Source organism: Amphiura filiformis, chromosome 12, assembly GCF_039555335.1.
Source record: "Amphiura filiformis chromosome 12, Afil_fr2py, whole genome shotgun sequence".
NCBI classification, from domain to species: Eukaryota; Metazoa; Echinodermata; class Ophiuroidea; order Amphilepidida; family Amphiuridae; genus Amphiura; species Amphiura filiformis.
Window position 1 is genome coordinate 66,377,955 of NC_092639.1, and position 26,415 is coordinate 66,404,369.

Sequence of the window (26,415 nt, forward strand, 5' to 3'; positions counted from 1 at the left end):
AGTAAGAAGCGCACACTATTTACTCTCTATCAACCGTCATGGGACGCAATTATTTGTTGTATAAAAGCATAGCAACGAATTCTCGTTTTCCAATCCTCGGTTTATAAACACCTATATATAAGGTTATAAAACGAGGATCGAAAACCGAGGATCGGCTTAATATTCCATTTCCAGACGTCAGTATGCCATTAAAACTCACTGAGTAGCTTCCTAATACCGAAACGATTACTATTCCAAGTTAAGGGGTCACTGTGTTACCTACTTCATCATGTTTAAGAAATTAATTTCGTGTGTGCATATTTGACTCTCAATCATAAAGGTTATTCAGATATTGGTGGAGGGGTCCTCGGGGTGCTCCCATGGACGTAGTAGGGTCATGGTGATGTTATTAGAGTAAGAAGCGCACTATTTACTCTCTATCAACCGTCAAAGGACGCAATTATTTGTTGTATAAAAGCATAGCGAATCCTCGTTTTCCAATCCTCGGTTTATAAACACCTATATATAAGGTTATAAAGCGAGGATCGAAAACTCGAGGATCGGCTTTATATTCCATTTCCAGGCGTCAGTATGCCATTAAAACTCACTGAGTAGCTTCCTAATACCGAAACGATTACTATTCCAAGTTAAGGGGTCACTGTGTTACCTACTTCATCATGTTTAAGAAATTAATTTCGTGTGTGCATCTTTGACTCTCAATCACATATAGGTTATTTAGATATTGGTGGAGGGGTCCCCGGGGTGCTCCCATGGACGTAGTAGGGGCATGGGGATGTTATTAGAGTAAGAAGCGCACTATTTACACTCTATCAACCGTCAAAGGACGCAATTATTTGTTGTATAAAGACATAGCAACGAATCCTCGTTTTCCAATCCTCGGTTTATAAACACCTATATATAGGGTTATAAAACGAGGATCGAAAACCGAGGATCGGCTTAATATACCATTTCCAGACGTCCTATGACATTAAAACTCACTGAGTAGCGTCCTAATACCGAAACGAATACTATTCCAAGTTTAAGGGGTCACTATGATACCTACTTCATCATTTTTAAGAAATTAATTTCGTGTGTGCATCTTTGACTCTCAATGACATATAGGTTAGGACTATTCAGATATTGGTGGAGGGGTCCACGGGGTGCTCCCATGGACGTAGTAGGGGCATGGGGATGTTATTAGAGTGAGAAGCGCATTATTTACTCTTTATCAACCGTCAAAGGACGCAATTATTTGTTGTATAAAGGCATAGCAACGAATCCTCGTTTTCCAATCCTCGGTTTATAAACACCTATATATAAGGTTATAAAACGAGGATCGAAAACCGAGGATCGGCTAAAGATTCCAGTTCCAGACGTCGTATGCCATTAAAACTCACTGAGTAGCTTCCTAATACCGAAACGATTACTATTCCAAGTTAAAGGGTCAATGTGTTACCTACCTCATCATGTTTAACAAATTAATTTCGTGTGTGCATATTTGACTCTCAATCATAAAGGTTATTCAGATATTGGTGGAGGGGTCCTCGGGGTGCTCCCATGGACGTAGTAGGGTCATGGTGATGTTATTAGAGTAAGAAGCGCACTATTTACTCTCTATCAACCGTCAAAGGACGCAATTATTTGTTGTATAAAAGATATAACGAATCCTCGTTTTCCAATCCTCGGTTTATAAACACCTATATATAGGGTTATAAAACGAGGATCGAAAACCGAGGATTGGCTTAATATTCCACTTCCAGACGTCGTATGCCATTAAAACGCCCTGAGTAGCTCCCTAACACCGAAACGATTACTATTCCAAGTTTAAGGGTCACTATGATACCTACTTCATCATGTTTAAGAAATTAATTTCGTGTGTCCATCTTTGACTCTCAATCACATATGTTATTCGGATATTGGTGGAGGGGTCCCCGGGGGTGCTCCCATGGACCTAGTAGGGGCATGGGGGTGTTATTAGAGTGAGAAGCGCACTATTTACTCTCTATCAACCGTCAAAGGACGCAATTATTTGTTGTATAAAAGCATAGCAACGAATCCTCGTTTTCCAATCCTCGGTTTATAAACACCTATATATAAGGTTATAAAACGAGGATCGAAAACTCGAGGATCGGCTTAATATTCCATTTCCGGACATCGTATGCCATTAAAACTCACTGAGTAGCTCCCTAATACCGAAACGATTACTATTCCAAGTTTAAGTGGTCACTATGATACCTACTTCATCATGTTTAAGATATTAATTTCGTGTGTGCATCTTTGACTCTCAATCACATATATGTTATTCAGATATTGGTGGAAGGGTCCCGGGGTGCTCCCATGGACGTAGTAGGGGCATGGGGATGTTATTAGAGTGAGAAGCGCACTATTTACTCTCTGTCAACCGTCAAAGGACGCAATTATTTGTTGTATAAAAGCATAGCAACGAATCCTCGTTTTCCAATCCTCGGTTTATAAACACCTATATATAAGGTTATAAAACGAGGATCGGAAACTCGAGGATCGGCTTAATATTCCATTTCCGGACGTCGTATGCCATTAAAACTCACTGAGTAGCGTCCTAATACCGAAACGATTACTATTCCAAGTTTAAGGGGTCACTATGATACCTACTTCATCATATTTAAGAAATTACTTTCGTGTGTGTATCTTTGACTCTCAATGACATATAGGTTATTCAGATATTGGTGAGGGGAGCCCGGGGTGCTCCCATGGACGTAGTAGGGGCATGGGGTGTTATTAGAGTGAGAAGCGCACTATTTACTCTCTATCAATCGTCAAAGGACGCAATGATTTGTTGCATAAAAGCATAGCAACGAATCCTCGTTTTCCAATCCTCGGTTTATAAACACCTATATATAGGGTTATAAAACGAGGATCGAAAACTCGAGGATCGACTTAATATTCCACTTCCAGACGTCGTATGCCATTAAAACGCCCTGAGTAGCTCCCTAACACCGAAACGATTACTATTCCAAGTTTAAGGGTCACTATGATACCTACTTCATCATGTTTAAGAAATTAATTTCGTGTGTCCATCTTTGACTCTCAATCACATATGTTATTCGGATATTGGTGGAGGGGTCCCCGGGGGTGCTCCCATGGACCTAGTAGGGGCATGGGGTGTTATTAGAGTGAGAAGCGCACTATTTACTCTCTATCAACCGTCAAAGGACGCAATTATTTGTTGTATAAAAGCATAGCAACGAATCCTCGTTTTCCAATCCTCGGTTTATAAACACCTATATATAAGGTTATAAAACGAGGATCGAAAACCGAGGATCGGCTTAATATACCATTTTCAGACGTCGTATGCCATTGAAACTCTCTCAGTAGTTTCCTAATACTGAAAGGATTACTATTCCAACTTTAAGGGGTCACTACGATACCTAGTTCATCATGTTGTTGAAATTAATTTCATGTGTACATCTTTGACTCTCAGTAACATATATGTTATTCAGATATTGGTGGAGGGATCCCAGAGGTGCTCCAATGGACGTAATATATTTGTAATTTCAAATGTAGTAGAATTAAGATGGTCCCGTAGCCAGCCATCCGAGTTAGGGGAGGGGTTCGTTTTTGCAGATTTTAGGTAATTATTATTATGATGATGTAAGTAATGGCCTCATAGCGGCCATCGCGCCACGCAAGTGCGGCCCAGGGGGTGTCTGAAATGGAAGAATGGAAGTCCATTGTACAATTTTAACATTATTTTCGGGAATATATGGGTTTAATATATTATAACAAAGAGGCAAATTATATCGGTTATAACAAGAAAAAGGTGCAATTCAGGCGCAGGGGTGGGATTTCGGTGGGGGGGGGCATTTCTTTACAGAATTTTGAACTATGAAATGTATTCCCAACTGAAGGCATTCGGTGCACCTTTTTTATATTGTTTATAGCAGGAATGTTTATGTTTTCAATATATTATAGCAAAGAGACAAATGAGCGCGATTAAAATAAGAAAAAGTTGCAAAAAAGGGAGTGTTCATAAATACCTTGGTGGTGGTGTTTGGGGAGGGGCAAAGGTCAGTTTCAGCCCTGTGTTACTACAATGTAGAGTAGACCTACAATCTGGGTAGGTCAAGGAAACACTAGTATTTTTATCATAGAATTTTATGTCTCTACCCCGAGATCTCTTCAAAGTAGGCTACAAACATGATTATGCACCAATCTAGTTAAAACTGGGAAAACTGCAACTAAATCAAGAAAATATTGCAAATAAATTGGATTTCTTTGCGCATACATTTGCGCACTTCAGTTTAGGCCTACTATGTCTTATGTTCAATGGGTAGAATTACCACAGGGCAGAGGGGCACAAGCCCAGGTGCCATTGTCTTAGGGGCCCAAAACTCAGTGATGCGTGTTGTGTGCATGTGTGAGATTTTGACCAAATTAATAACATATTTGACCATTTTAGCTTTTTGCACATATTTGTTCCAATTTTTAACAATATATGACCATTTAAGCTTCAATATGACCATTTTTACGCGGTTCGCGCGCATTTGTACTATCATAATAGCCACGGATCCAAATTATGCTGCTGTGCCTATGAACCTCCAAATCCTCTAGGCATTTATCCCTGTCAAATCGGTTAAGGGATCTGGAATGAGCGTTTTGAGCGTTTCGACAGGATTTTTGTGGGACATGAGAGCACATCAGACATATCGAATTGCATTCTGAATACGAAGAATGTCTCTCTGATATCAAATAATTTTTTGAAATTCACGATATAATACAAATCGTATGACAAATTATTAAAATTTGATATTTTTCACATTTTTGATATATTCCTCGAAGTAAATTTTATAAATCTAATGATATATTCTTAAAGTGTATGCAGCTGGTAGGAAAAGCCGACGATCAATTGAAAGATTTGACATTTCATATATTGAAGATATGGATTTTTTCCCAAAAGACCTAATTTTTTTTTTGTGTGTTTTGGGAAAAATCCATATCTTCAATACGAAAGGTCAACATTTTCAATTGATCGTCGGCTTTTTACCCCACCATACACTTTAAAGTATAAATCATCAGATTTATAAAGTTTACTTCGAGTACTCTTTAAATATCAGAAATATCAATTTTTAATCATTTGCCATAAAATGTGAACTTTTTTTGTCGGCAAAAGGTGCTGAATTCACTATACTTCAAGACAATTTTTCCAACCCCATCCCTCCCATCATGTCAAAAAGAAATCTACGCCTCTATTCCGGGATTCGGGGCATGCACCTTAGACACCCCCTGTGTCGCCCAGACGAGGGTGATAACGCGCTTACAAACCCAAACAGCATGAACGATGCCTGCCCCCTCATTTATTATGTTTTGTCCCCGCTTACCCCCCCTTCCCCAATTAAATGTCTAGTTACGCCACTGACGGATAGCGACATTTTCACGTCTTTTTTGTGGGACGTATTTTTTGTCAGACATATCATCGAATTGCATTTTGAATACGAGGAATGTCCTTCTGATATTAAATAATTTTGATATTTTGAAATTCGCGATACAAGAAATATTTTATGGCAAATGATAATTCTGAAAACAGTCGGCGAAGTAAATTTGATAAATCTAATGTTATGTACATAAAGTGTATGTAATTGGGATGAAAAGCCGTCTATCTTTTGTATTGAAGATATAGATTTTTCCTCAAAACACCAAAAAAATTAGGTTTTTGGGTAAAAATGCATATCTTCAATATGAAAGGTCAAATTTTTAATTGATAGCCTGCTTGTTACATTGACCCTACCCGGGGGGGGGGACACTCACTAAAAATGGGTGACGGGGATGTGCGCCACATTGACCCCATTTTCAACTACCTCAAACGCAGTGTCCCCCTTTTTTCTTTTACTGAACTCCCTCTCACCCAATGATCCCCTTTTTTGTTTTCCTGTCACCAAAAGACCCCAAAAACTTTTGGGAAAATTTCTAACTGAATGACCCCGTTTTTTTCCATTATTTGTTTTTCAAATTTTGATGAATTTTTGAATATTTTGTATCAACTTTTATATTTTGACCCAAAATTTTTCCCAGTCTCACTGAATCACCCCCTTTTTTGGTAAGATTTTCCCAGTCTCACGGAAAGACCCCCTTTTGGGGGGCTTCTCACTGAAAGACCCCCTTTTTTGGATGTCTAGGCTCTCACCGAAAGACCCCTAGTTTCAAACTGCTGTCCGCACATCCCCGTCACTTCCAAAGTCGAGTGCCCCCCCCCACCAGTTCCGGAGCCACTGTTGAACTTTGTTTGTTTTAAATTATTTTTTATTGTTTTTAATTAACTTTACCCTGGCCCTGTTCTTCAGTGGTGCGTCTTTGGTAAGGCGGGATTTCCTTATACTGATATGAACAGCTGTATGCACACTATCGCGTTTTGTGAATCATGTAATTTGTTAATGTATTAAACAATGATAATGATGCATTCTCACGGCTTTGAAGCTCGCTAGGTCATCTCTATCTTGATCTGAGGAATACAGTCTATAATTTATTATAATACTCACAAGTAAATACACCCTACCCTTGGTACAGATACCTTAATTTGTTCTTTGTCTGAAATGACACCATGGAATAAATATTGTTTAAGTATCATTTATTCAAATACAATAAGGGTAGGGGTCGGTTGGTGGAGGCCGTGGGTTTTTTGTTATAAAACGAGGATCGTAAAACGAGGCTGTGGTGAAATGCATAGAGATCAGAATCCTCGTTTTCTTGTCCTCCATTTATAAACACCTATATATATGGTTATAAAACGAGGATCGAAAACCGAGGATCGGCTTAATATACCATTTCCCGACATCGCATATCACTGAGCAGCTCAGTTCCTAACACTTAAGGGATTACTATCCAACGTTAGTGCTTTAAGGGGTCACTATGGTACCTATATTTATCCTGTTTAAGAATTTAAATTGGTGTATACATCTTTGACTCTCGATTTGTATTATGTTATTCAAATATTGACAGTGCCGCCGACAAGGGTGGTTAAGAAGTGCGTTACCCCGGCCAGTGGCGTAACTCCTATGGGCTCTGGGGGCGCCATCGGGCACCCGGGCTAAGGGGCACCCATCGACAAGATTTGTTATAGGAAAGAAGTGGAAACCATTACCCACCATGCATAGAATTATACTCTTCATTTAGGTGCCCCTTCAGCAAAAGATCGCTCAAGAAAGATTAACTGCAAAATCCGCTAACTGCCCCACCCGAACTGCCCCATCCGGACTTTCGCGATTCGTCTTTCTTGCGCCATGTGAGATAGTGATCATCATGGTGATCATATTCTGAGCTGAGCATACATATAGTCTGTTAATTTAGAAAATAGGTCCTACACCAACGGTGTAGCGACGGCAGGGGGGGGCAGATGGGGCACGTGCCCTGGGCGCCACCCTTAGGGGGGGCCGAATTAACCAATTCAGCGTCGATTCTGCGCCCCCTCCAGCAAGTCAAAATGTTCGCGCTTTGCGCGCAATTCAGCACACAATCATTTGAAAGATCAAATTAAGACCGATATTCAACTTCATTATGACCAAAATTAATGCGTGATTGGTCCTATTTGTGCAAATTTTCTCGAGCTCCGCTCCAAGAATTTGGGAGGGGTGCCATTATGTATCTTTAGCCCTTTGCGCCACAACCCCTAGCTACGCCACTGTCCTACATGTCGGACTATGCACATCCTTGGTCAGGGGCACCCGATCTACTTTCGCCCCGGGCACCCTGACCCAAAGTTACGCCACTGCCCCGGGCCGGGTCCTAGGGGCCCCGTAAAAAGTAAAGAAAAGATACTTTACTACGGGTCTGTAAAGCAAAAAAAAAAAATGGACCTCCGGGGCCCGTAGATAAGTAAAGAAAAGATACTTTGACACATTTTCTTTGCTTTATTATACGGGCCAAATAAGGTATCTTTTCTTATCCATTACCCCTAAGGTATCTATTCTTTGCTTTTTACGGGTCCTCCTTACTTATTAAGCTTTTTTTAAACATGCTCACTGAGGTCTCTTTTCTTCCTTTTAATACGGGTCCATGGCATATTTTCTTTTGCCTTTTACGGGCCCACTACGGTCTCTTTTCTTTGCCTTTACTGGTTCATTAGCTTTCATTACAGGATCTATTTTCTTTGCTCTTTTACGGCTCATAAAATGCAAACAAACGTAGCCCGTAAAAATAAGTAAAAGAGACGTGCAATAACAATATAAGATAGCCTTTGACACACACTTTCTAAAAAATATTTCACTTGAATTATGTTACTGTCTGCTTTTGCCACAATGATCTTCCTCGATATAATGGAGACTTCGAGAAATTAGGGGAATGCAGCTTAATCGCAACAAATTGTATTTTGCCCTCCAATATTCATAATTTATTATTTGATCATTCAGCTTAAAATTGGCATTGGTTCCAATAACTTCAATCTGCGAGCAAAAGCCGTTATTTTCGAATTGCAAATTTTCGCGCGCCTCTCGCGCATTTGTCCAATTCAACGGTTCATACTTGATCATTTTAGCTTCAAATTGGTGGAAGTTGTTCAGAGAAACTTAATCTGGGAGCAATATGTCACTTTCAAAGTGCATATTTTTGCGCGCTGCGCGCGCATTTTAAACTTTTTAAAAACTTTTAAAATAAAATGTGCGCACAATCTTTAGTTATACAATGCAACATTTTTCAAAATTTTTTAATGCGTTTCGCGCACTCCGCTCTAAAATTTTGGTGCGCTCCGCGCCTTACTTCCGGCGATGAATAATTTGTCTTGAGTCTGTATAGGCGGAAGGGGGGTCATAAAATATTTGACCCACGATAGGGGGTCGTAAAAATTTTAGCCCGCGATAGGGGTGGTCGTAAAAAATTGACTCCGGTCACCGACATATTCAGATTTCTTATGTTAAGGGGAGTAATTTGACACCAGTTTCGATAAAATCTGACCATTTTTTAATTTTGACCTCCGTGTAGGGGCATATGAACTAAGCACTGTAGAAAAATATGACAATTTACTTTTTTATTCACTGTAATGAGAGGAACAATTTGAGATACATAACAACATGGTGGGGACTGTTTTTCAAGTTTTGGTCCTAACCGTTAGCCCTCATAGGAACCACAGCACAGGGGGCATAGAAAAAAATGGAACCAATCAAATTGTTATCTTTTCAGATTTAAAGATGCAAAAAACGTTGGTTCCACTGATGTAGCAAAAGAAAATCCCAAACCCATGGCGCCCTATACTATTCGTGACTATTATGAATTTCATTGTACATTTCGTTTGGCTTACTTATTGTCATGATTGTAGCGTCCGAAGTTTTCCGTTTAAAAAAAATCACGGAATTGGACGTACAACACGGGAAATGACATTTTTGTATGATGTGACAAAAATTGTTAAAAGATAGGAGAAATAAATGTTAAAAAACAATCATGAGTTGTGTGTGTCAACTTTTATGATAAAAATACTGTTTAATAATACTGATATATTACTATTCGTACCCAGGCATGAACCCCCCCCCCCCATATCCCTCCAAACATCGTAACAGTCGTTCTATTATCGATAGAATAGTCCAATCAGAGCATAATAGATCGCGATATTGAACACTTTATTGTGACATTTAACTCATTGTTTATACATTTTAAGCTTTATTCATTTAACACGGATTTATAAATTTTACAACACGGATTTTAACACAGAAAATGGATTTTATAATTTTTTTTTTTTTCAGATTTTAGACTCTGACTTATTGTTTTGAGGTTAGCATTTGAAATATCAAAATAAAGTCGACGATAACCTTTAAACCAAATATGCGATTTGAATGGAATAAAATACCGATTATCCAAACACTTCAAAAGCAAATTAAGTATAATAAGAATCTCCATAATAACAGGGAATGTTAAAAGGTATTATAATGCAACAATTCATGTATTATAATTTCTTTAATATGTATTGTGCACTGGGGGGCACTTCCATGACAGATATGCATCACGTGCCTCGGGATAGACCCCCTTTTTCAAACCGGCTTGTACCCATTGACCCCCTTTTTTGTGTTATGGTCCTACCTATTACCCAATGACCCCCTTTAAAAAAATTCATGTACTCAATGACCCCCTTTTTCTATTTTCTGCTATACCCAATGACCCCCCTTTTAATTCCCAAATTTAGGTGGTATTTGTGTTCTCCTCCAGAAATAATGAAATTTTTCACATTTCCAAGGTGGCCAAGTTGTTTTTACGCAGTTTGGCACTTATTTATGTGTACTTAATGATACTCTTTTGGCAATCCTGTACTCAATGACTCCCATTTTACTCCTTGTTACCCCAATGACCATCCTTTTTTCAAAGTTTCATATCGAATGACCCCATTTTTATTCAGGTTGTGTACTGAATGACCCCATATTTTTGTAATTGTACATTTGACCTGAATGCCGCCTACTTTTAACATGACCGAGGCACATCCCTGCCATTTCAGATAGGGAGTGCCTCCCGGGATTGTGCATTTTCATGCAAGTTTTGTATTTCCCAAACGTGTTGTTAGGGGTCGATTATAGAGGGGTAAAAAAAGGTGTGATATTTCAGATTCCTTTGGGCTCCAGCTTATTTGATGCAGTATGATCTCTTGAGTATTTTGACACCTGTTTTTATTGAAATCGGCCAAAAAATGAGGTGGTGCCGGCCAAAAACTTTATTCGGTCAGGGAGGAGGGTGGTCTGTCAATTGTCATTTTGCATCAAAAATATTATATGATGCCTTATTCTATTGGTGGTGTTGTTTTATATGTTATTGGTGCCAAAGAATCCATTTTAATGTTGCATAAGGGTGCATACAACTAAATCCGCCTGTGAAGCGGTTTCCGGTAAAAGTTTATCACGACTATAGTCCCAACTTTGCATTAAAAATGTGCAAAATCGGTACAATATTAACAATTGTAGTGACAGTAGTGTTGCAAATCGTGAATGTGATCTCTACTAATTTGAACAGAAAACGCGAACATTTGAGTGATGTTTACGATGATGAGCGCATGAACACACGAGGTCAAAACGCGGTTAGCAGTCGGGCGTAAACACGGGAAAATCGGGTCGTTTTATATAGCGCTATTTTTCTCAAAAAGTAGACCTAAAATATGGTGTCATTTTCAGATATGTTATGCAGAATTTTGTTCTGATTAAGATGATATCAAATATATATTTCAAAGTAAGACGTAACTCGACTTATAGCCTAAAATGTGACCCCTATTTTGCACGTAAAGTCTATGGAAAGCTATTTTGTGGCATGTACCCACAAGATTTGGAGCATCCATGTTCTTGGACACGGTTATGTCAAAAATTAGGGTATGAGGGCGCTTTCCATTAAACACGAATTCGCTCATCCAATTGAAAATTGTGTTGGCGTAACTATGAAGATAAGAACCTCCAGAAGAAATTTGAGCGTTTAACTTTTTTCGTTTTGACCGTGGCCCTTTTTGTAATTTCAGGTATCCGGTATGACAGTGTATTTACCCCTGTACATTTTCAATGACAGCGTATCATGAAATGTTCAAATGAGTGTTCAAACCGAACCGTATCGGTGCCACGTATGTAAATCTTCATAACACTAAATTTAACAGTTGAAAGAGCGTGTGCGTGCTGAGAGCAAATTTTGACATAAAACGGCAGATTGCCCTATGATCTTATTCAACTTTCAAAAAAAAAAGAGAAAAAAGGCCCAGTGATTTATAGTGCGCTACGCACAGGCACAACGCCTAGACGTTGATCCACAAGTCTCAACACTTTGAGACCATATTTCAACAAAATCGGAGCATTTTTCATTTTCAATTTTGCTACATGTGGAGCCAAAATTAGACCTATGACGTCGCAATGTTACCTTTTTTGCGCATAACCCCATAAATGTAATCGTAGATAGGTCAAACTATACTTTTATACGCACATAAAAAATAATGTAAAATCTTATTTACTATTTCAATTGAGCAGCAGGCGATCAAAGGATGGGTCAAAAAGGATACAGGTGTGTCACACTAACAAATTTAAAAACAGCAAACAAGTGACACGACATTAAATGGGAAAGCAAATAAATAATGAAATTTTATCTTTGCTGTTATATGTGACCGTACAGCACGAATGAGCCGTAAATGTCCTCAATTGTATTCCGAGTTACAGTGTAAAATGGGCATGAAGGTCATATTCATAGGTATTTCAATTTGGTGCTACGTGTGTCTCATTAAATGAGGTACACGTAGCACCAAATTGAGGTACCAATGAATACGACCTTCATGCCCATTTTACACTGTAACTCGGAATACAATTGAGGACATTTACGGCTCATTCGTGCTGTACGGTCACATATAACAAATATTAACGTTTTTTAGAGGTTGATAAAAGAGAAATATTACCCTACTCTCTCTAATAACTTCCACATGACCCTAATACTTCAGGAGGAGGACCCATTATATTCGACCTCTCCATCAACATCTGAATAACTTCTAGCTCACTCTTAGTGAGCTATTCGTGTAAGCGTCTTTAAAAAGACGCTTACACGAATTTCATTTCTTTAAAAGTTATATATATTGGGTAGTAACCCTTAAAGCATTAACATATATGTTTTATATATATATATATACCATCAAAAAAGTACGAATATACATTCTGTGGTGTTAAAATAATTATTGGTTACAATGGTATGTTTTCATGCGCATGATGTAACTCAGAGGTTACAAATCTGAGACGAAAATACCTAATACCTTTAGGTATTTTTTACCAATTATGTTCTATTTTGCAACTATCGTTGCCGTAAATTATGAATAATGAACCCAAATAAATCAAACATCAAATGAGAATAATCACGCGTCTCTTAATTAAAAGGGCTAAAAAACAGGGTGACACCATTACAAAATATTCAGTATTTTACAAATGAAATACATGTTGGCCTATATCTAGTGGGGCGTCAAAATCGATCTTTTCCAGTTTAACTGGTTCATGTTGTGTTCGGAACCACGAATATAATTGTCACAACATAAAGTCATTGGTTGTAAATCATGCGTGAACAAGTTACTAAAAGTATGACGATACCATTGATAGCTAACTTATACAGTGATTGATTTTCTCGCTACTGGTCAGTGGCTGACGGTGTTTTTAAAATTTAAGATATTTTCCCTAATATTCAAACTAATATAATGAATGCAGCAATTAATATTGCCTATTGTTTTAATACTCAAAGTATATGACGCATAATGTACTCGAGCTAATGCATTCGTCAAGATAATCGCACTTGCCATGGAGTTATTGCATTTAGCTCTCGAGCCTATCGGCTCTTGAGCTAAATGCAATAACTCCACGGCGCGTGCAATTATCTTGACTAATGCATTGCACTCAGTTCATTATCCTTATCTTATCATCTGCCAATTTATGTATTCACCATGTTTACAACTTAAGAGTAGGAATAATTATCACACAGTACAAATGGTATAGGAAGCCAAAACTAATATTATTATGAGCAATGTCCACACAAAACCTGAAAGAATTCTTTTGAGCCCATAAATTTGGATATTCTTGAGTAAGATATGTTTTTGATTGATAGACTTGAAACATTATTTGAATCTTAATCCCGATATACATTGCTCATTTCAAGTCTTTGAGCACGCACAAATAGGTAATAGTATTATGAAAATGATTTCCTGCAATCAATCTAAACTTGTAATAATGTTGAAAGAATAGGCCTACATGTTATTTTACACTATCATTACTTTTTACACTTTTTGACTGTTATTTTGTGCAACATTGGGGCCTATGTTATTTAATTCAATATAAGAATTGACAAAATAATATTTTAATTATAGTTGGGAAATAGGTGAAATGTAATTGCCATATTCTTTGTTATATGATTTGTTTGTTCATTACTTTTTACACCTTTCGACTGTGATTCTCCATCGGTCTTTATTATTTTGTGCAACATTCGGGCCTATGTTATAAGAATTGGCAAAATAAACATTTTAATTAGAGTTGGAAAATATGTCAATATAATTCAGGTTTTCCATATAATTTCCTGTAATAATGTGTAAATTTGGATAAAAAGACCCAAAATTGGGCTGAAGATAGTTTAAAGTTCAGATTAAAATGAGACAGAAAACTGGCATCTCTGATACCGAAAATTACTGGGAAATACTTGTAAACATTGAAATTAGTAGTAATTACCTGGTCGAATACTGGTTTGGCAATATTCCTTTTATAAATTTTAGAAATATAGTTTTGTTCATGGGTTTTTCACATTTGTATAATTTCTTATCAATTAATTTCAATAAATTTTTGAATATGCCACTGGTCCAAAACAGACAAATTAAATGTATATTTCTTTAATCCTTGATGTGTGTCTGTGACAAGAATTTACAGAGCAAAAGTCAAACATTATTTCATTGTAATACCAAGTAAAACATTACCATACCTAACTTTACTGCTTTTTCCCTACCTAGAAGTAATGCTGAGTGATAATTAGTGTAAGTGAAATATAATACGATATTCAATTTTTCTTGAAAGATGCAACATGAATATGCAAATATCTATATAAGATGCATTTAGGTGCATGGAGGGTAAAGTCCGCTTTTCACAGGAAACACAACTTCCACGCAAAATCAAGTACATTTCCGAAAATCCAAACGCCTGGATGCCATTAATTATCACTGCCCACCCAGTAAATTATTTTTCCTAATATGAGGGCAAAATAATTTAAATTGCCCACCCAGTAAATGATCCTTATTTACCTCCCTGGCCTATATGTCATTGAGAGTCAAAGATGCACACACGAAATTAATTTCTTAAAAATGATGAAGTAGGTATCATAGTGACCCCTTAAACTTGGAATAGTAATAGTTTTGGTATTAGGCCGCAACTCACTGCGTTTTAATGGCATACGACGTCTGGAAATGGAATATTAAGCCGATCCTCGGTTTTCGATCCTCGTTTTATAACCTTATATATAGGTGTTTATAAACCGAGGATTGGAAAACGAGGATTCGTTGCTATGCTTTTATACAACAAATAATTTGCGTCCTTTGACGGTTGATAGAGAGTAAATAGTGCGCTTCTCACTCTAATAACACCCCCATGCCCCTACTACGTCCATGGGAGCACCCCGGGGACATCTCCACCAATATCTGAATAACCTATATGTCATTGAGAGTCAAAGATACACACACAAATTTAATTTCTTAAAAATGATGAAGTAGGTATCATAGTGACCCTTAAACTTGGAATAGTAATCGTTTCGGTATTAGGACGCTACTCAGTGGGTTTTAACGGCATACGACGTCCGGAAATGGAATATTAAGCCGATCCTCGGTTTTCGATCCTCATTTTATAACCTTATATATAGGTGTTTATAAACCGAGGATTGGAAAACGAGGATTCGTTGCTATGCTTTTATACAACAAATAATTGCGTCTTTTGACGGTTGATAGAGAGTAAATAGTGCGCTTCTCACTCTAATAACATCACCATGACCCTACTACGTCCATGGGAGCACCCCGGGGACATCTCCACCAATATCTGAATAACCTTTATGATTGAGAGTCAAATATGCACACACGAAATTAATTTCTTAAACATGATGAAGTAGGTAACACAGTGACCCCTTAACTTGGAATAGTAATCGTTTCGGTATTAGGAAGCTACTCAGTGAGTCTTAATGTCATACGACGTCTGGAAATGGAATATTAAGCCGATCCTCGGTTTGCGATCCTCGTTTTATAACCCTATATATAGGTGTTTATAAACCGAGGATTGGAAAACGAGGATTCGTTGCTATGTCTTTATACAACAAATAATTGCGTCCTTTGACGGTTGATAAAGAGTAAATAGTGCGCTTCTCACTCTAATAACATCCCCATGCCCCTACTACGTCCATGGGAGCACCCCGGGGACCCCTCCACCAATATCTGAATAGTCCTAACCTATATGTCATTGAGAGTCAAAGATGCACACACGAAATTAATTTCTTAAAAATGATGAAGTAGGTATCATAGTGACCCCTTAAACTTGGAATAGTATTCGTTTCGGTATTAGGACGCTACTCAGTGAGTTTTAATGTCATAGAACGTCTGGAAATGGTATATTAAGCCGATCCTCGAGTTTTCGATCCTCGTTTTATAACCCTATATATAGGTGTTTATAAACCGAGGATTGGAAAACGAGGATTCGTTGCTATTCTTTATACAACAAATAATTGCGTCCTTTGACGGTTGATAGAGAGTAAATAGTGCGCTTCTAACTCTAATAACATCCCCATGCCCCTACTATGTCCATAGGAGCACCCCGGGGACCCCTCCACCAATATCTAAATAACCTATATGTGATTGAGAGTCAAAGATGCACACACGAAATTAATTTCTTAAACATGATGAAGTAGGTAACACAGTGACCCCTTAACTTGGAATAGTAATCGTTTCGGTATTAGGAAGCTACTCAGTGAGTTTTAATGGCATATGACGTCTGGAAATGGAATATTAAGCCGATCCTCGGTTTTCGATCCTCGTTTTATAACCTTATATATAGGTGTTTATAAACCGAGGATTGGAAAACGAGGATTCGTTGCTATGCTTTTATACAACAAATAATTGCGTCCCATGACGGTTGATAGAGAGTAAATAGTGTGCGCTTCTTACTCTAATAACATCACCATGACCCTACTACGTCCATGGGAGCACCCCCGAGGACCCCTCCACCAATATCTGAATAACCTTTATGTGATTGAGAGTCAAATATACACACACGAAATTAATTTCTTAAACATGATGAAGTAGGTATCATAGTGACCCCTTAAACTTGGAATAGTAATCGTTTCAGTATTAGGGAGCTACTCAGTGAGTTTTAATGGCATACGACGTCTGGAAATGGTATATTAAGTTGATCCTCGGTTTTCGATCCTCGTTTTATAACCTTATATATAGGTGTTTATAAACCGAGGATTGGAAAACGAGGATTCGTTGTTATGCCTTTATACAACAAATAATTGCGTCCTTTGACGGTTGATAAAGAGTAAATAGTGCGCTTCTCACTCTAATAACACCCCCATGTCCCTACTACGTCCATGGGAGCACCCCTGGGGACCCCTCCACCAATATCTGAATAACCTATATGTCATTGAGAGTCAAAGATGCACACACGAAATTAATTTCTTAAAAATGATGAAGTAGGTAACATAGTGACTCCTTAAACTTGGAATAGTAATCGTTTCGGTATTAGGACGCTACTCAGTGAGTTTTAATGTCATAGGACATCTGGAAATGGAATATTAAGCCGATCCTTGGTTTTCGATCCTCGTTTTATAACCCTATATATAGGTGTTTATAAACCGAGGATTGGAAAACGAGGATTCGTTGCTATGCTTTTATACAACAAATAATTGCGTCCTTTGACGATTGATAGAGAGTAAATAGTGCGCTTCTAACTCTAATAACATCCCCATGCCCTACTATGTCCATGGGAGCACCCGGGGACCCCTCCACCAATATCTAAATAACCTATATGTGATTGAGAGTCAAAGATGCACACACGAAATTAATTTCTTAAACATGATGAAGTAGGTAACACAGTGACCCCTTAACTTGGAATAGTAATTGTTTCGGTATTAGGAAGCTACTCAGTGAGTTTTAAAGGCATACGACGTCTGGAAATGGAATATAAGCCGATCCTCGAGTTTTCGATCCTCGTTTTATAACCTTATATATAGGTGTTTATAAACCGAGGATTGGAAAACGAGGATTCGTTGCTATGCTTTTATACAACAAATAATTGCGTCCTTTGACGGTTGATAGAGAGTAAATAGTGCGCTCCTTACTCTAATAACATCACCAATGGTGATTCACCATGACCCTACTACGTCCATGGGAGCACCCCCGAGGACCCCTCCACCAATATCTGAATAACCTTTATGTGATTGAGAGTCAAATATGCACACACGAAATTAATTTCTTAAACATGATGAAGTAGGTATCATAGTGACCCCTAAACTTGGAATAGTAATCGTTTTAGTATTAGGGAGCTACTCAGTGAATTTTAATGGCATACGACGTCTGGAAATGGTATCTTAAGCTGATCCCCGGTTTTCGATCCTCGTTTTATAACCTTATATATAGGTGTTTATAAACCGAGGATTGGAAAACGAGGATTCATGCTATGCTTTTTATACAACAAATAATTGCGTCCTTTGACGGTTGATAGAGAGTAAATAGTGCGCTTCTTACTCTAATAACATCACCATGACCCTACTACGTCCATGGGAGCACCCCGAGGACCCCTCCACCAATATCTGAATAACCTTTATGTGATTGAGAGTCAAATATGCACACACGAAATTAATTTCTTAAACATGATGAAGTAGGTATCATAGTGACCCCTAAACTTGGAATAGTAATCGTTTCGGCACTAGGACGCTACTCAGTGAGTTTTAATGGCATTCGACGTCCGAAAATGAAATATTAATCCGATCCTCGGTTTTCGATCCTCGTTTTATAACCTTATATATAGGTGTTTATAAACCGAGGATTGGAAAACGAGGATTCGATGCTATGCTTTTATACAACAAATAATTGCGTCCTTTGACGGTTGATAGAGAGTAAATAGTGCGCTTCTTACTCTAATAACATCACCATGACCCTACTACGTCCATGGGAGCACCCCGAGGACCCTCCACCAATATCTGAATAACCTTTATGTGATTGAGAGTCAAATATGCACACACGAAATTAATTTCTTAAACATGATGAAGTAGGTATCATAGTGACCCCTAAACTTGGAATAGTAATGGTTTCGGCACTAGGACGCTACTCAGTGAGTTTTAATGGCATACTGACGTCCGAAAATGAAATATTAAGCCGATCCTCGGTTTTCGATCCTCGTTTTATAACCTTATATATAGGTGTTTATAAACCGAGGATTGGAAAACGAGGATTCGTTGCTATGCTTTTATACAACAAATAATTGCGTCCTTTGACGGTTGATAGAGAGGAAATAGTGCGCTTCTCACTCTAATAACATCCCCATGCCCCTACTACGTCCATGGGAGCACCCCAGGGACATCTCCACCAATATCTGAATAACCTATATGTCAATGAGAGTCACAGATGCACACACGAAATTAATTTCTTAAATATGATGAAGTAGGTATCATAGTGACCCCTTAAAATTGGAATAGTAATCGTTTCGGTATTAGGACGCTACTCAGTGAGTTTTAATGGCATACGACGTCCGAAATGGAATATTAAGCCGATCCTCGAAGTTTCCGATCCTCGTTTTATAACCCTATATATAGGTGTTTATAAACCGAGGATTGAAAACGAGGATTCGCTATGCTTTTATACAACAAATAATTGCGTCCTTTGACGGTTGCTAGAGAGTAAATAGTGCACTTCTCACTCTAATAACATCCCCATGCCCCTACTACGTCCATGGGAGCACCCCGGGGACCCCTCCACCAATATCTGAATAACCTATATGTCATTGAGAGTCAAAGATGCACACACGAAATTAATTTCTTAAAAATGATGAAGTAGGTATCATAGTGACCCCTTAAACTTGGAATAGTAATCGTTTTGGTATTAGGCCGCAGTTTTAATGGCATACGACGTCTGGAAATGGAATATTAAGCCGATCCTCGGTTTTCGATCCTCGTTTTATAACCTTATATATAGGTGTTTATAAACCGAGGATTGGAAAACGAGGATTCGTTGCTATTTATTTATACCACAGCCTCGTTTTCCGATCCTCGGTTTATAACCTTATATATAGGTGTTTATAAACCGAGGATTAGAAAACGAGGATTCTTGCCTATGTATTTTACCACAGCCTCGTTTTCCGATCCTCGGTTTATAACCTTATATATAGGTGTTTATAAACCGAGGATTAGAAAACGAGGATTCTTGTCTATGTATTTTACCACAGCCTCGTTTTCCGATCCTCGTTTTTCGATCCTCGGTTTTCAATCCTCGGTTTATAAACACCCTAGCCGTGGATAAATATTGTATAATTGCATGGGCATGCACACCGTGTAGTACTCACAATGCTTTAGGACGTGTTCATTTTTCTTGCGGATGGATGCATTTATATTTGCTTGTTGATGCGTCAAATGCACCTACGCCATTAGGGGCGTGTGTATTAGACCAATCAACATCTCAGTACGTGTGCATTATTTTGTACACTTTCACTCCCAACAAGTGATATGCATTTATTAACCTATAATTATGTCTGTACAGAGGTGATGCGTTTCTATGTAAATTGGGTATGTGTCATGCCATACCACCAAAATTGTGTAAAGCTATTGGTCCTGTGTACAGTAGAGTCATCCCTGTGAACATTCAGGTGGCAGAGCTGCTTTAAGAGGGGGGATCATCCACAGGTCCTGCTACCAACACCATTCACTCGGTCGCACCTCTGGGAACATTGTCCCTTTTGAACGAGCGTGGGAATAGCAACCAGCTCCATGAAGGGGAACTACACATGTGCACACTGGTTTTACAAGGCTTTTTTCACTTGTGTGACATCAGCCCAAGAATGACCTCTAGGTACCAGAGGACTTGCCAAATCCAGGTTAATTTAATAGAAATCTCAACAACCTGTTTCTTAACATATTCTGTTATAGATGATATTAAAAAATAAAATAAAAGTGACTTTATGCATCATAGAGGGAATCTGTCCAAAAAATGGTAAAAATGAAATGGCATAAATTAATCTGAAGATCTGTAACTTAGACCTGCTGAGCTGAAAGTGTATTATGAACATCTTAGACTTTTTCATAGGAATCATGCATGTGTTACTTTTCACTTTGTGAAAATTATCCTAAATATCCTAAAAATAATCAATTAAGTTCACCATGATGCTTTCTCTCTAATTTCCTAAACAGGCAGTGATCTAGCTGGAGCCCAATGTAGCCATCCCACAATTCCAAGCAAAGTGGTTCCTCTCCTTCCCGCTGTGCATGTGAAGATGAGTGTAGGGACTGGGTTTGTACACACAGCACCTGCACATGGAGCAGAGGATTATGGGGTTGGTATCCAGCATAAGTTACCTGTGGTAAGAGACTTGTGGCCAAGAGTTGCCATCTTATTAATTTTCAGTGATTTCTTGTCAATAACTGGAGTTCCTCCTAAAGCTTTGATCAAACAGAAATAAATTTTATGTTTGCAAAGTCCCACTTCAAAATCCCAATTTAGTAAACTTTCACCAAATATGCAATGTTCCCTCTTTTTTGAGATGTAAATAGTTTTAAAATTGACAAAGAACATGTTGATCTGAAAGATTAAACTCTTTTGTAATGGTGGTCTAAGTTTAGTGAATTTATGATATTGTTTATTTGTTGGTACCACTGCAAATTAAGCAAGTATATAGGCTTTCACGATGGGATTCCATAACAATATATATACGGGTGCGCCGTCGGATATCACATTGCCGGTGTAGCCGGTCAGAGCCACATCTGACGAAAGCTCAACCATTCTCATGCAGTGACTGGCTGCAACCAGTACTTTATTTTTCACACATTGACAGGCTGCACCGGCAATGAGATATCTGACGGCGCACTTGTGTATAAATTCAGTTGTTACTGCAAATTAAGTTTGTCCTTCTACTTGTTTATAAAATCTCCTGTGAACCGGTACAGTGGCTGATTTGTTGTGACGTGTGTTGGTGCTGTGACCATGGTGACTCTGGATGACTTACAATATTCAAAACAATGCATCTACATACTTTGCAAAAACTGTACAATATAATAGTTTTGTTATATCGCTCAAAGCCTGATAGAAATAATATTCATGATACATGTATTGTTCAGCCTGTCATACCAATTTTCTAATATTCAACATTATGCTCATTTACTTACTTTGGATCACAAATACTTCTTCACTACTATAAACCAAATCCTATTTCTTACAAGTATATTTGTTGCAATTTCAGACTTGCTTTGTGGATGAAGATGGAATCTTTACACCTGAATCTGGCCCTGACCTTGCTGGCAAGAATGTCCTTGTTGATGCTAATGATGCAGGTATGCTTACCATGGAGTGTAATATGCTATGTTTATTGAATTGACAGAAGGAATTTGCATTTTAGATATGCAATTTGAACTATTTTAAAGAGAATGGTTGTGTGTGTATGTTTGTGTTGTCTCTTTTTAGTGCTATTGTTTGGTAGTGTGCACATGTTAACATAATCAGTGAGACTTATGAAGCACCTTTTACTGAGGCAAAGCGCTAAAAGAGTGAAGACTTTGTGAAGGTGGTTGTTAAGGTGGTGAAATATGCTTGACCATGGATGGTGGTGGGCGGCAACTCATTTTAGAGTTATGGCCTTGCAATTGAAAAGGTACATACAGTAGTGCAGGGTTATAGTTTAGTGCATGGGTTCTCAATAGGCAGCTTTGGGGCCAAATCTGACCTACAAACCAATGGTGGTTGGCCCTTAAGCAGCGCTGAAATATGCAGTAACCTTAGCAAAACATAGCCCTCAAATTCTGATTTCTGAAATGTGTTTGGTCATCTGTTGCTCTCAAGCAAATATAATACACATACATTTCTGAAATAATCCTTTCCACAAAACTATTTGATGCATAATGAGATTTCTGTTGTTTTGATTCTAGTCATGAATTTGCTAAGAGCCAACAACACACTGATACATGTTGAAGACTATGAGCACAGCTATCCATATGACTGGAGGACCAAATTACCTATCATCATCAGGGCTAGTAAACAGTGGTTTGTTGATACAGAGGCTATCAGGAAAAGGGCAGAGGTAAGATGATATTGCCTTAAGAAAATGATTTGAAAGAATCCAGGTTTAGAATTCAAGTCCAACCTTATTTTTACCTTGAACCCAAACCTAATCCTATTGAAACAATAACTTTACTTAACTGTTACCCAAAGCTATATTGAAACCTTGCTCAGGTCTTGTAAACCTGAGGTCTTGGGTTCGATTCCCAGGCATGATCACTTTTTCTACTTGTCTGCTTTATATTTGTGATGGGAAACGTGGTGAAAAAATTATGTTTATTATATAAATTCCTGTCTATCATACGACTGATTTTTTCCAAACCGTACCAAGTTTGGTCAACTTATACAAGTATATTCCAAAGCTGGAGATTTTATTTGTCTGGATAAACAAATATGATATTTTGAAAATTGCCAATAAAAATATCTCTATGTACTAGATATATTGCATGGATAGATATAAGGTGGGGATGATATTTTCGTAAAAAGAGTGAAGGATAAAAGTGAAGAAAATGTTACCAAGCTTGAGACTCCAGTCTAAATGTGAGAGAGTTGGCTACCATGCCCATACAGTGTGGTTTACTGACAGAGACTATCATCAGAATATATAGTAGGTGCAATGAAGAAGTGTTCTTTCAAAGATTTCAGCTCCTTCATTATGGCTTGGTGTTTATCTCTTCTCCAGGAAAGCCTACATGATGTCAAGATGTACCCTAGTCATGCCTTAAGCAGCATGCTCTCATCTCTAACAAGCCGCACATTTTGGTGTATATCACGACAGAGAGTCTGGGGTGTACCGATACCGGTATTCTATAACAAGGACACTGATGAGCCACTGATTACAAAGTGAGTTGAAGAATAGATTTATTGGCACAACAAACACAAAGAAACACAAGCATATTACCATCTTTCTGAGGAAGCACACACCCTCAAAAACTGGTGTGCTTTGAAGTTGAATTCTGGGCATTTAATTTTAAGTGCACATTATATTTTACCCCATGGGTGCTTTGGAATTTTTTTCCAAGAACACCTGACCAAGTCTCCCCTTGCAGTACACCTGTACATTGCACAACTGATACAGTCAAATGTCCTAAGGCCATCTTAATTTCATAAAACCTAATGCGGAATTTTTAGGGTTTTTTTAACTTTAACTTTAACTAACTTTTTTATCAAACTTGGACGAGCTTTTTGACAAGAATACGCCGGGGAATTTGTATCTATATAGTTTCACTGTGTTCAAGAGGAAGGGTTTTATTGAGATTTAAGACTTGGGCTCTTATTTTACGTCGGATGATGTCAGACATGAGATTTTTGTATGGTGAATTTGGAAAAAATAACAGCATAAAAAAATCTATTTACTCAATCACATGCAAAGAGTGGGTGATTTTACTAATGTGCATATAGGGACTTTGAGACAAACTATAAAATTAAGATGGCCTAATAAAGATAGCATCACAAACTATCAGCTTAGGGTTATGATGATTTTGAAAATGAGCTGTATCTGTAATGTCTTAAATCACTGACAACCAATATTTTCCTTTTATTCTCTCATTTTGTGTCAGAGAGTCAATAGGTCATATCATTGAGCTGGTGAAGAAGCACGGTAGTGACTGTTGGTGGAATCGTCCTATGGAGGAGTTACTACCCAAGGAGGTCTTACAAAAGGTGGGACTTATATGTATATGGTGCTGTTGATGTAAATAAACATGGCACAAAACCAAAACTAGTTTGAGTGACTAGTGTTTTTAACATGGTCAATATAACAGTAAAATTTATATTACTGGGCATTATGAATTTTGTAAGCAAATACACTCAGTGTAACCATAACCCCCATTAAGTTGTGAAAGTAGATCAAACATAATATTGCATGTCATGTGCATCTTCATCATGTTCTCAGTTACTTTTTATGCCTCCACCGCGAGGCATACTGTTTTTGCAATGTCCAAGCTTTCGTCTGTCCGTCCATCTGTCCGTCCGGATGCTGTATCTCGGGCATGGATGGGCGGATTGACTTCAGATTTTGTGGTACTCTTTGGTTCTACTCTCTTCGGCTGCCCAATACCATTGTTAGATTACCTTCAAAACCTGTAGAAAACAACTTGCTTGTTGGTTTCACTATAACAATGTGAACTGTTGATTTGATTGTATTACAGAGCAAGGCTGACATTACTAGTGAATACATCAGAGGAGATGACATCCTAGATATTTGGTTTGATGCTGGTGCATCATGGGCACATGTACTCAAAGGTTGGTGTATCTCTCACTAAGAATACTGTATTCATTATGCCCCAATCCATCTGTTTAAGTGCCCCTTTCATTCTACTCTCTCTGATGATTGAATCATAGAAAAAGTATGTGGACCTCAAGTTTCAATGGCTGCAGCATTTGTTCTGCACTTCTTATTTTTTATAATGAATAATTATGTTATATAAACAATGTAAAGATTGATATTCACAACACAGTAAGTAAATTTTTAATAATTTGCTGTAGAATTTGATCGCAAATTTCAAACAATCTAAATTATTTGATATCAGAAGGACATTTCTCGTATTCAGAATGCAATTTGGTATCTGATGTGCTCTCAGGTCCCACAAAAAATTCTGTTCAAAGGTGGGTGACTGAGCTCTAAATAAAAAAATACTTGCTCTATGTATTTCAGCTTACTCTATACCGCTGAATATGTTGTGTGCTTATTTTTTGTCTAGATGCTGGGCAGCAAGCAGACTTATACCTAGAGGGTGAGGACCAGTATGGTGCATGGTTCCAGACATCCCTACTCACTAGCATTGCATTACTTGATAGAGCACCATATAAGTAAGAGTTAACCCTTAAGACCTATTACCTATACCTAGAAGGAGAGGACCAGTATGGTGCATGGTTCCAGACATCCCTACTCACTAGTATTGCATTACTTGATAGAGCACCATATAAGTAAGAGTTAACCATAAGACCTATTACCTATACCTAGAGAGAGGACCAGTATGGTGCATGGTTCCAGACATCCCTACTCACTAGTATTGCATTACTTGATAGAGCACCATATAAGTAAGAGTTAACCCTTAAGACCTATTACCTATACCTAGAGAGAGGACCAGTATGGTGCATGGTTCCAGACATCCCTACTCACTAGTATTGCATTACTTGATAGAGCACCATATAAGTAAGAGTTAACCCTTAAGACCTATTACCTATACCTAGAGGGAGAGGACCAGTATGGTGCATGGTTCCAGACATCTCTACTCACTAGTATTGCATTACTTGATAGAGCACCATATAAGTAAGAGTTAACCATAAGACCTATTACCTATACCTAGAGAGAGGACCAGTATGGTACATGGTTCCAGACATCCCTACTCACTAGTATTGCATTACTTGATAGAGCACCATATAAGTAAGAGTTAACCCTTAAGACCTATTACCTATACCTAGAGAGAGGACCAGTATGGTGCATGGTTCCAGACATCCCTACTCACTAGTATTGCATTACTTGATAGAGCACCATATAAGTAAGAGTTAACCCTTAAGACCTATTACCTATACCTAGAGAGAGGACCAGTATGGTACATGGTTCCAGACATCCCTACTCACTAGTATTGCATTACTTGATAGAGCACCATATAAGTAAGAGTTAACCATAAGACCTATTACCTATACCTAGAGAGAGGACCAGTATGGTGCATGGTTCCAGACATCCCTACTCACTAGTATTGCATTACTTGATAGAG

At 38.1% G+C, this 26,415-nt stretch overlaps 1 protein-coding gene across 3 annotated transcripts in view; it reads left to right on the forward strand.

Annotated features, from left to right (window-relative positions):
* LOC140166594 (isoleucine--tRNA ligase, mitochondrial-like) overlaps window positions 1-26,415 on the forward strand; it is a 66,001-nt gene that overhangs the window by 28,009 nt on the left and 11,577 nt on the right. For all 3 annotated transcript variants that reach the window (XM_072190094.1, XM_072190096.1, XM_072190095.1), the window contains 7 exons: window positions 20,836-21,005; window positions 21,882-21,972; window positions 22,564-22,715; window positions 23,376-23,536; window positions 24,253-24,355; window positions 24,844-24,937; window positions 25,396-25,504. In XM_072190094.1, the coding sequence (XP_072046195.1) occupies window positions 20,836-21,005; window positions 21,882-21,972; window positions 22,564-22,715; window positions 23,376-23,536; window positions 24,253-24,355; window positions 24,844-24,937; window positions 25,396-25,504 (880 nt within the window). The remainder of the gene's footprint in view (window positions 1-20,835; window positions 21,006-21,881; window positions 21,973-22,563; window positions 22,716-23,375; window positions 23,537-24,252; window positions 24,356-24,843; window positions 24,938-25,395; window positions 25,505-26,415) is intronic.